The sequence below is a fragment of the Nuphar pumila genome, chromosome 11 (genome assembly GCF_984573655.1).
Source record: "Nuphar pumila chromosome 11, dmNupPumi1.hap1.1, whole genome shotgun sequence".
Taxonomy (NCBI): domain Eukaryota; kingdom Viridiplantae; phylum Streptophyta; class Magnoliopsida; order Nymphaeales; family Nymphaeaceae; genus Nuphar; species Nuphar pumila.
The window spans coordinates 9,124,207-9,136,615 of NC_143259.1; the positions used below are offsets into that span (position 1 = coordinate 9,124,207).

The 12,409-nt window shown below is 39.4% G+C and overlaps 1 protein-coding gene across 3 annotated transcripts in view; it reads right to left on the reverse strand.

Annotated features, from left to right (window-relative positions):
* Window positions 1-285: 285 nt before the first annotated feature.
* LOC149821865 (uncharacterized) overlaps window positions 286-12,409 on the reverse strand; it is an 84,440-nt gene continuing 72,316 nt past the window's right edge. For 2 of the 3 annotated variants that reach the window (XM_089981080.1, XM_089981079.1), the window contains 5 exons: window positions 7,796-7,873; window positions 2,417-2,551; window positions 1,509-1,616; window positions 1,324-1,389; window positions 286-811 (listed from right to left, as the gene is read on the reverse strand). In XM_089981080.1, the coding sequence (XP_089837206.1) occupies window positions 737-811; window positions 1,324-1,389; window positions 1,509-1,616; window positions 2,417-2,551; window positions 7,796-7,873 (462 nt within the window). In that variant the 3' untranslated portion in view covers window positions 286-736. Of the gene's footprint in view, window positions 812-1,323; window positions 1,390-1,508; window positions 1,617-2,416; window positions 2,552-7,795; window positions 7,874-12,409 lie in introns of those variants that run through there. The other variant, XR_016426042.1, reaches the window with a different exon arrangement.

Here is a 12,409-nt window from a genome sequence, read left to right on the forward strand (position 1 = left end):
ATGATGTTTTTGCTAGCCAATGATCCACACACAGAACCAAAGGTACATCAAAGCACCCTACAACAGAAAACAAAGGTGGTGTGTGCAGTGATGTGAGCACGACTGCATGCACATGCGCCGGCACACATCCATATGCACATCTCGTATCAATAAATTGTGGCACTCTGACCATACAACATCAACCTTCAAACCCCTTTCACCTCGGCCTATAGGTTCACAAACATCACACATCAGATCTGTAAAATTCTCAGAGAAAAACTCAAGTTAGCACACCAGCCATTGAAATGGTAGATTGAATGATGATCAAAACCTTTGGGCACTACAAGCCTGTTCAAAATAAATAACGCTGCTCAGTATTTACAATAATCAGCGGTGGGAGGACAATGACAAGCTTCACAAGATCACCTTCCACAAATGAAATGTGGAGATGAACCTTTCAACAACCAAGGGGCTGTAAAGTAACAAAATTTCGTAAATGCCTGCAAATTTTGCTGAATATGTCACAGATCACCACATACAACTGTGAAAGATTATCCAGTCAAGGCATCACCGACATGGCGATTGATGATGGTGGATGATGGAGCGCTCCCGCAGACACACGAACCAGCCGGTTTTCCAACTCACTGTCAGGACACGTCCTCCGCTCTTGCTATAAATTTTGTATAATTGCTTTACATTTCTCACAGGCTCCGCTCTTCAAAAACTTATTGGTAATGTACAATGAAAGAAGATTGGCTCAAGGCTGTTCATTCTCATAACTTGACAGCCTAGAGTCTGATAGAACAGAGAAGAGCTGCGTGTCTACAAAATGCTGGGGACAAATCAAACCAAGAAAAAGTATTACTCAGCATCTGCTTTTTAGATATTACTATGGCAGACAATAAGAATAAAAAACCAAACAAACTTGGGAAAGACACTGGCTGGGGAAAAATACATATAGCAGACAGCCAGAAGCTAGGCCAGAACACAGTCAAAAGAAGGCAATTCAAATTAAAATCGTGAAATGACATGTTCATTGGAAAAAGAAGCCTTGAGACAAGCATGTGCTGGCAATAGTCCACATTAATCAAAATGGTTTTATAATCATCACTGCTGTATGCACCAGCTGCACATGCATTTCTGAATGATCGATGGACATGCATGCCTCAGTAGAACAGGAATTGTTCCATAACTGTGCAACCATGTGTCTGTGCGGCAAATAGTGTTCATGTGTGAAACTAAATGATACACATGACATAATCAGGATGGACATAAAAAGGTGTATAAACAAAACTACTAGAAGACAACCACAAACATATTCAGGAAATGCCAGATATGTGATACCTTAATAAAAGGCCTATCCCTCGCGGGGAAAGAATCAATAAAACTATCCTTAAGGAGAAGAGATACCTGAAGGGAAGAAAAAGAGAACAGCAAGAAAGAATAATCAGAAGCTTAATAGAACAAACTATAAAAATAACAAGATTTAGCCATTTAGGATGAATGTAATCCTGACAATTCTTACTGACCCGGTCACTGTTTGACTGTACACTTGTTATAGTATAATCACGCAAATTTGAACATAATGACTCCAAGTAGCGGCGCATAGCATTTAAGAACCGCACAGCAGCCTCAGCCTGCAGGTAGACCAGCACAGGTATATAGTACAAACCACAAACAGGGAACAAAATCGAATAGAGTCTAGGACACACAAAAGCATCTGGAAACAAGATGCAAAGATACTTTTGATAGTTTTACCAACTCCAAACATTTCTACATGGATGAAACAAGGCGGATTGCAATGGAAGAATCATTAGACAAACAATGAGTGATTAGAACAAGATAAAACAGTCCCAGAAACCCTAGGGCTATGTTTGGGAACCGGAGAAAGGAGGGGAGATGGCGAGTTAAGAATTGACCTACCCCATTTACCCTCATTGATGTTCAGAAGCCACATCTTGGGAAATTGGAAGGGTGATGGGAGTGGAGATGGACCTTTTTAAATTACATCCACACAGGGACGTAGTTGACAACTACACTCTCATCACCCATCTCATCTCTTCAACACGGGATCTCAAACAGAGCCTAGGTGGAGAACCTAAGGGTTTCTCTAAATTTCATTACCATACATAAAATAAGTTTGGAAGAGACAAATCTATCTAAAATGCTCATTATCTTTGAAATTTTAACAATCACGATGTTGATGCTTATCGATTAAATTTCATCTTTTCCACTGGCTACAAACTCCTACATTCATTACAATCATTCCAGGGCAACTTCGTTTTCAGTATGCTCCCATATTGAGAAACTAATAAGAAATGTTTCTCAGAAACACACGCACTGCTATCATTGGAAAAAATGAATTCCAAAAAGTAGCATTGCATTTCCTGCAGAAAATAGGTGATAGTAATTCCAGCAAACGTAAGCCAACAGATACCTGCACTTCACTGCACTTGTACACAGGATGCCTTTTAGCAATATTATTTTCAGATGCGAGTCTTGCATGGATTGGACTTAACTCAGAAATAAGCTCTCGTTGTCGAGGAAGAGGTGGTAAAGAACCCATCTTAACCTACAAGGCACAAAAATAATCAACAAAAATAAGAGAATCTGATTCTTGAGAATTAAATAAATCCATTAACAAATAACAATCATATAGTGAAAACTTCAGTGGGATTAATCAATATGTAAAAAATCAAAATTCACATGTATATAATATAGGTCATAATATTGTGAGCAGCAATGACAAAAAAAAAAGATTTTAGAGTATTATAGTCATGGATCAATCATGAAGAAATAACCCTACAAAATTATGAACAAAGTAAACCATGGGCCGGGCCGGGCCGGGGGCGGCCCACGGGCTACCGGGCCAACCCGATAGGCCTGAGCTACCTAATTGATTTTGATTATATGGAAAATAAAAATATAATTATATGGGTGCATTAATCTTTCATTTAATTCATTGCTTTTGGTATTATAGGAATTAATTTATGAACTTCATTAAAAAATAACCTACAAATGGGTTTGGTTCGGACTGGACCGGCCCGTCGAACATTGACCCATTGGGCCAATGGGCTAGGTCATGGGCTGCTCTTCAAACCCAAGGTCGTTAAGAACCGTGCCAAAACCTGACTCATTAATAAATTGGTCGGGCCATCTCCTGGCTGAGCCGCACTTAAAACCTGATGGGCCGAGCTCTAAATGGGCCTGGGCTGGGCTGGGCTGGGCCAATGCCCACCCCTACTCATATCACGATACAAGTGTGTCTATGCATATCAGGTGTATCGTACGATAACCTCTATATTGTACGAGATACGCTATAGACACAACTTGGGTTGTACCAATTTTTTTCCTTTTTTTGAGACATAGAAAGCCCCTTAGTGCTGGTTATACATTTTGTTAGAAAGCTTGAGAAAGGTACACATTTTAGAGAGCTTGATGATGACTTGGGGGCAATTTCTTGCAAAAGAAAGGGATTTTGCATTTTTTTTTCAGTAAATGAGCATATTCTCATGTTCTTGAAGAAAAAAACTCTATATTTCTTCCATTCTTGAAGGTTTTAAAGTAAAATGATTTTCTTTTGTTTTTTTTTGTTCTTTTTACTTAGATTTAGAGATGTGAGAAATAGAGATCCAATGAGGAGACATGGAAAATTAGTTGATGGAGGAAAATATCTAAAGTATATCTGTAGCAATCTCAAGAACAACGATGTGATCAACAATTTCAAACGTCATCTCACAGGACCATGTTGTTGTCCTCATTTGCCAATGAGTGTAAAGGATTAAATGGAAGAGGGTTTACAATTATGTAGACCAAAGGGGTAGGTTTGTACCCTCATTGCAAGAGCTCCAACCTGCATAGCATGAAAAATGAAATAATCATCCCAGATTCTGAAGATGAAAAAGAAATCATCCTGAATCTGTAGATGAAAAAAAAAATTATCATCCTAGATTCCAAGAATAAAAAACGATCGATGAAGGTCCATATATTGTCATGCCCGTTGGAAGATGATGTTTTGAATATCGTAAAGGAACTAATGGAGACCGACCTTCCACAATTGAAGTATTTGAAAAAATAGTTCAGTGACTAGTCTTAGGTTTAAGAGCACAGGAATGAAGAGCTCTGTAAAACTTCAAGTGTTTTGTGATTTTGTTCTTGTTTATGTATGAAACTATGAATTTTGTGACATGTTAGCATAGTTTCGTCATTTAATATGCATACTATTTCATAATTTGCATTTTGCTTGTGAGATATGTATGTTTTATGCAGTTCATAATTGTTTGATATGTGATATTAGAGTTTTATCTAATGCAGTTCATCGTTGCTTCCTGTGCTATCAATTTTTTTTTGAATTTTATAGAGAAATTTATAAAGGGCCACCAAGATTAACTTGTTCATATCCACCAGAAAAGACATGGACGTCAATAAGTTCATTGACCCTTTTAACAAATTTCCAAATTTATACAATGATTCCTTATGCATGTTGGCAGCGCCACAAAATAAACCTATGAAGATCAATCACCATAATGATTCTCAAAATGTGGAAAAAATACAAATCAATGAGCATAAATAAATTTTTTAAACCATTGTTTAGGACAATTACGCAATCCACCACCTCCAATGAATTCTCAAACCCTTTTCTAGAAGGAAAAAGTTCTCAAAACTTTTAAGGAAATAAAAATTAATTAAATTATTAATATCCACTAATGATCATGGAATTACCAAGGGCACCAAGCCTATCAATTTTTAGTGACTTGCATTAGCTAGCAGCACTAAATGTATCTTACTACTTTGGAAAAGTACAAGTCAGATTGATCGTACCTTGAAAATTTATGACCCTTGGTAGGCCCAAAAGACACAAGGTACCAACATGTTATTTCAAGAATTGATAGGATTGAAAAACATGGTGAGCCAGCTAACTCCCAAAGAAGTTACCTAATTTTGATCTCTTTGACTAAGTTTGACTATTTCTGCCATCAGACTATAGTGATGCTATCTTGAAACCACTGGGAGCAACACTTGCAATACCAGATGTAAAGTCCCTGGTGTGAACCAGGGGTAAGCATCGGCCCAACTAATCCTGGCTCAAATCTAATGATGGTTGGGCAACTGCACTTTTTGAGACTCAAAACTTACTATAGCTGGCCCTGTAAAGTGTAGTCTATGTCACATGGGTACGGGGTGCAGGTTCGAGAGCCCAACACGGAAAATTCAAAAAATGTGGGTACGGGGGTACAACTATATATATAATGAAATATGGGTTTGGATTAAGTTTAAATCCAAGCCCATAAAAGAAATGAGATTGGATTGAATAATCCAAACCCATATATTTGATTTGGGTATAAAAGAAGAGAGGGAAGGGGGCGAAAGGGTTTCACATCTCTCTCTCTCTCTCTCTCTCTCTCTCCACCACCCCCTTCTTCTTCCTCATTTTCTTTCTTTCCCTCTCTCTCCTTCCTTTTTCCTCACTTCTTCTTTATCTTCTCTCAATCTCTTTCTCCTCCTCCTTCCTCTTATTTTCTCTTTTTCACTCTTTCTCCTCTTCCTCCTTCCTCTGCATCAGTGGAGGGGAGATAGTAGGAGGAAAAAACAGAGGGTTTGAGTGTGGGCTGGGTCAGGTCCGGACCCAACCTAGCCCATAACGCACTGGGTGAGCAGGGTACCCGCTTCTGCACCCAACTCGGGTGCGTCGGCCTCCCCGACGCACCCATGTGACATAGGTTGTAGTATAGAATTTATACACTTTTTTAAAGGTTTTGACAGAAACCTAGGTCACAACCTACCTAATGACTTGCTAGGTCAAGTTTTAATTGTCTTACAGTCTCCATTGTAGGTCATAGGCCACTCACAGTGATGCCCACACTTGGAAGAGAAGTCCATGGAGTATCCAAAAAGGTAGATCTTCCACATAATAAGGGCTCAAAAACTTAGAAGCTAGTCTTCACAAAAAAACTTTTAAAGATTGGTTCTACTTCAAGTCTCACCACATTGACTGAATATCAAAGAGGATCAACTGCATCACATCTAACTTGAACAAATAATATCAATCCCCTTCACTAACAACTCTGGCAAGCTTCATTAAGGATCTAAAAATTGTTTCTGTCTAGCTACCCAAAAACCAACTAACCACACATCCAAATGCCTAACCAACATATCAAATCATTGGATTGCATATACTTAAGACAGCAATTAAGATTTTCAAACAAGGAAAAAAAGGGGGAGGATGATAATCCAACTATAGTGGCATCAAGCTCTAGAAAGCAGTCATAGGTTGTGCTTGAATTGAGGTAAAATGCATTAAAGTGCCAAAAGCCATGCCAAATTTAAAACAATAGTATCATTAGATGAAAGGAAAATTGTGGAAGTAGAAAAAGAAACTCTGATAGAAAGTGATAGGGAAAGAGGAAAAACAGAGATAGCCAGGTATATGTGTCTCTACGTGGCTGATTTTTCTGGTTGCTACATGTAGAAAAAATATATATATATTCATAATTAAGATCTGGCAAAATCAAAGGTCTGCTTCAAGCTTATATATATGTATGTATATATTCATTAGTCATAGATGAAGTGAGATCCTCTATCGTTTATTCAAGAATAAACCCTATGGTGTTTGCTGTTTGCAGATTGACATAGCACTTACTAGGCACAAGAAAGAAGATGCAAATAAAATATGAAAGACTTAGAAGGAATACCATAAAAAATGGTTTAAAGATTGGCAAGTAGAATATATAGAGTGCAAGTCTAGTGAAAATGCTAGTGAGGAAGAAGATTAAGTTAAATGACTTTCCAATGCAATGGAAGAAATTTTGATACTTATGCTCTAGTATGAAATACAATTGGAGTTGAGCGAACATGTTAAGAGACATCTCAAGACTTAAGAACAACTCTAGCAGGTGAAATATTCAATTTCAATATGGAATCAGAACAGGATTAACATCAAGGCACTATCAAACCCAATCCATCTCTTCTATTCCCTTTTACTTGGATACATTTTTGCTCTTATTTACTGCTTTGTCTTTGAACATCATCTTTCCTCTCGTCTAAGCAAAATACTAGAATCTTCGATCTATTCCCTTTTACTTGGATACATCTTCTCTCTTATTTACTGCTTTGTCTTTGAACATCATCTTCCCTATCTTCTTAAGCAAAATACTAGAATCGTCTATCACTTTTGTGTTAAGATTAAAAACCTGCACTTGGCAAATTCCAAAAAACCTAATCCAGTACTTAGATTTTAATCCTCATTCGGAGGGCTGTTAGGCTTGTGTGTATGCGTGTGCACCCCAACTGTGTCTACATCAGTACTTCTGGGTGTCCGTGCTAGGTGCCTCTAGGTGCTGCGACATACAAATATTTAAACAATATAAAAGGATAAATTGTATATTTTTATAGATGTTTTATAGCTTACACATTTTCTATTTGCGTTTTGGTTGACTTCACCATTTGCAGTGTGTGTGTGTGTGTGTGTGTGTGTGTGTGTGTGTGTGTGTGCAAAATTCATAGCCTACCTCCACCCTCACACCCTTCTTTCGGTAAACAACCAGGTTTCTAGAAGCCATGACTGTGTTTTACCATGTACCACTACCAGCACCAACACTGATGTGGCAAGCACATAGGGTCCAACCCATCCCTTACAAAAGCATTATTTACATTCAGAAGTCGAGTGTTTGCCATGAAGAAGGCTCACATCAAAGCAACAAAATGTGCAGATCTTAAGAAATAGCATACTTAAAATAACAAAAACTGGAAAAAGAACATATGTAGAATAACAAAGACTGTAAAAACAATTATACAGACAAAAGTAAATAGAACAGACCTGATTCTTGTTCACATTAATACAGATGAAATTTGAAGCTTTCATCTTCATCTCAGCTGGCTTATGCTGTATACCAACCTGAAAATCACAAACATGAAATATAAACAAGTCAATACCAACCTGAACAGAAGCAAATAATTGATCACTAGAAATTATCCAAATCAAACAACAAGGCTATATACCAACCGACAAAAACATGCACACATTCAATCATGATGATGATACTAATAAATAATACAACAATAAACATTATCAACTGACTTATGAGGCTCATTTCACAAATATGTGCCAACTTGTGCCTACTCCAATCCGTGCCTACTGCCACCCTACCAGGATTCTGAAGGGTTTTTTCATGTTTTTCTCAAATCCGACTAAACAAATGTGTTCTACAGCCTTGATTTTATAGGAATGGAGTCTTGGATCGTCTGATTCTGACACATGGGTAGGTTTTTATATGGTTTGAAAATCGGCGGTCTACAATTTTCATAAATATTCAGGCTGAAAATTTCATGTTCTTTCATTGAAAAAACGCAATCCAAGCGTTGCTTCCTTGCAAATCATCCATGCAGAAGGGGTCAGATTTGCGAAAAACACCCTGAATCAGAGAGAGTAGGTGCTCGATTTAGTGGGAAACAACCCTTGGATCATGTTTTTCTCTGTCGGGAAAAATCTGTTCATTTACAACCGTTGATTTTTGCATCGCCAGAAAAACCTGTACACAGGTCGGATTCCAGTGATTCAAAAGTTGGTTCCCACTAAAAACACGATCACATCCACGGGGTCATTTGGACCCAAAAACAAAAAAAATGGAGTTTGCTAAGTCATTTGTACACATGCACGCGCGAGTGCACACACACACACACACACACACATATATATATATATATGTGGATGGTTATATGGTTAATGAGATCCTCCATGCTCCGGTAAAACTGGATTTTGACCTTTTTTTCAATTTTGTCCATATGGTTATATGGTTAATGTTTTACATGCTTGATTTTATAAGAATCTGCCTTTGGATCATCTGATTATGGCACATGGGTATGTTTTTATAGGGTTCTGAAGATCTCGTAAACATTCAAGCCTTAAAATTTATATATTTTCGTTGAAAAAACACAAGGCAGGTGTCAATTCCTAGCAAATGAACCATGTCGAACACATCTATAGGGTCATTAAGATATATATATATATATATATATATATATATATATATATATATATATATATATATATATATATATAGGGTAACTGGAATATGTAAACCAGCAAAATATGTAAACTGGTATGCACTGAGATTTTCATAAGTTTTTTTTTTTATTTTTTCTAAAATTTCACCATACCGATGCAATCTAGATGCTTGGTTTTATATAAACAGACTCTTAGATCATCCAATTACGATGTATAATAAGGATCTTTTAAGGCTTGAAAATCGATGGCTCAGAATTTTCGTAAACATTCAAGCATACAAAATCACATTTCTTGATCTGATTATGATTATCCAACAGGCAATTCCAAGCAAATGGACCTCACTGAATGCATCTGCAGGGTTAGATTTGCAAAAAACTTTATGAAAATCTCTGTTCAAACTACTTTACATATTTTCTGGTTTACATATTCCAGTTTCCATATATATATGAGAGAGAGAGAGCATTAAAAAATAATGGTTTTAGTGTAGATGATGATCCAAACACCATTCAATCATTTAATTAGTAGATTTCATTTTGAAAAGTTAAATTATAATAAAATAATAATCAGATTCATCTTTTAGGAAACTATTCCAGACAGACATCCAAATGGGCTTTTAGTCACATCCCTCAAAATAAACAATTTCTTTTGATTCTTAAAGCAATCCAAATTATACAATTATCCCTCGGTTTAATTTCCAAACTGTTTTATTATATTTACATTGTTAAAGAACCCACATCCATACATTTTTCAAATTTTTTATATTCCAATAAATTTTTTTACCTAGTAGCAATCTTATCTCAAAAACATTGATTGTCACCCAATTAACCAGCATGATTGTCACAAGGCATGTATGCACCGGCCCTTCTGCACATACATATGTACCACGACCACCATCCTATATAGGGCTCTTTCATGTATGAACAGAAACCATAAACAATAGGTTTCATCCACCAGAGCAGAGTAACATTAATGGACTTCACTAGCACATCACATCCTACTCAAAACGCATGCCACCTTTAGTTGGAAATCTGAGGTCATCTTTCAACCAAATGCAACAAATTATCAACAATCACACCATTTACAAGGCTTTTCCATTAATTTAGACACACAGATTGAGCTATATTTTCTCAACCACAGAAAACTGACTATTTTTCACTGGCATGTAGCAAGGCACTGAGTGCTTAAACATTTGTTAACATTGAAGCAATAACATACATTCTCTCATAGCTAGAGTTCATGCATCTCTCACACTATTAGGCATTATCAGTCATGTTTCTCCCATAAGTGGCCTAAGAGTTTCAAAATCCTCATATTGCACTTTTCTTTTGCAGGGTTTTGATTGGGAAGAAGGAAAGCAAAGACCTATTAAAAAAAAGCATACAAAATATTACAAATAAACTAATAAACTGTATGCAAGACCACAATGTAACAAGGTATCACCCTTTCCTGGTTAGACAGCAAGGAGGGCGAATAAATATGGATGTGGTAGCTGATAAAACTGCTGCAAGAATCGAGAAATGAGGAGAGGGAGAGAGGAGAAAGAGAACTTGGGTGCTTGTTGGGAATCGGCAGCCACTCTAATCTTAATTGACTGCACTAAAACATTGTAAAGTTTAATAGGGTTACAACTTCTTTTGCATGGACAAAACTGCCCTGCATTAGTAATACAAATTACATAAACATACACGTAATATGGATCATCTACCGGATCCATATCCATATTCTAATACCCTCCCTCAAGTTGTGCATGGGATTGAACCATGTGCAACTTGTTCTTCAGATACCAAAAATGATTACTTGTGAGGCCTTTTGTGAACATATCGGCGACTTGGTCTTCTGAAGTCACATAAACCGGTTCAATCTCTTTGTCCGTTATCTTTTGTCTGATGAAATGTTGGTCAATCTCAATATGCTTAGTCCGACTGTGATGAACAAGATTGAACGCAATTTGTATAGCACTTCTATTATCACACATAAGAGTCGAACTTGAGATATTCTCTCCCATCTCTGTCAGTAGATGTCTAATCCAGGTCACTTCCGCTGTGGTAGCTGCCACAGATCTATTGATGCAGGGCAGGACCCGATTGGGCCCAGCGTGCCACTCGATCCACCACACAGGGCAGATGAAAGACCCCGTGAAGATGACTCACCTGCAGGGACGGAGCCACGACGCAGGGAGGGACCCCTGCGCACCTACGTCAGGCGTGGTGGAGCTCGCACGCCCCAGAACCAACTGCAAAGGAAGACTGAATCGGATCGTGGGTCGGATCCAAACCTGGATCCACGACCCGGTCCAGTAAACAGTCTTTAAGAGGCTGTCTAGGGTTGCGTGAAAGGCATTGAAGATTAAAACAATCCAGCCGACTTTCTCTTCTGCAGTTTTCTTTTCTCTATTTGATTGTTGTTTTCCCTTTACTTCTTCCTTACTGTTATTGCATATTCCCATTGTTTTATTGGACATTTCTGAGTTAATAAAGAAGTTCAGCCCCACCGATTCACGGTGGGCCATTGGTTTTCACTCCTCCTCCAACGCAGTTGCATCAAAGTGGTATCAGAGCTGCGGGCGTTCCAACTTCATCAGCGGTATGGCTCTTGAGGAGGGAACCGATCCGGTACAAGGCGAAGCGCGTGAGGAGGCGGGCAGCGAAGACCCAATGCTGCGTGTCATGGAGGTGTTGACAAAAATACAAGAAAATGTGTTGCGTATCAGTCGGGACGTGGCAACCATATCCCGGCGACTTGATGGGGTCGAAGGCCGAGTCGCTGCCCTTGAGTCGCCGGTGGATCCCACTGCGACCTCAAGGCAAAGACTGGAGGGTGCACTGAAGGTCGTAGCAGACGCGGCAGCAGTCCAGCCGACGTCCTGTCAACCCGACGGTGTTGCTGCCCCACAACCAGCATTTCCTCCTCCATTCCCAGGTTCGACAGCCACGGCGTCACACGCAGCAGGTACCCCCCATCTGAACCAAGAAGTTAGGACAGGGCAATCCCACGTCGTTGGTGCAGTATTGCCCTGGCCTCGAGTCATGGGGGCTATGCCGCCGGCAGGGCTGGGCCTGCAGGAACCCAGCGACACGCCGGGTCCTGCCGCAAATTTTGGTCCGAGTGCACCCCAGACCAGGGCTCGGTTTCCTGTGGGTCTGCCGCAGGTAGGGTTGGGTCCGCAAGAACCCAGCAACACGCAGGACCCCGCTGCGAGCCCCAGCGCAGCGGCCCGACCCCGGAAAGAGCTGTTTCTCCCTCCTGGTCCCGCACGCAGAAGCATTGCGATAACCAACCAGCGGGCGAAACCTGGTGGACCCGTGTGGATGGGTCCGAACCCGAGAGGGTCCGGGCCGGAACAGTTTTCAGCAGGACCCAGGCCTGGATTTCGGGGACCATCCTTTGTGTCCCTGGGAGCGGGTCCGGGATCCGAACCCCCTTACC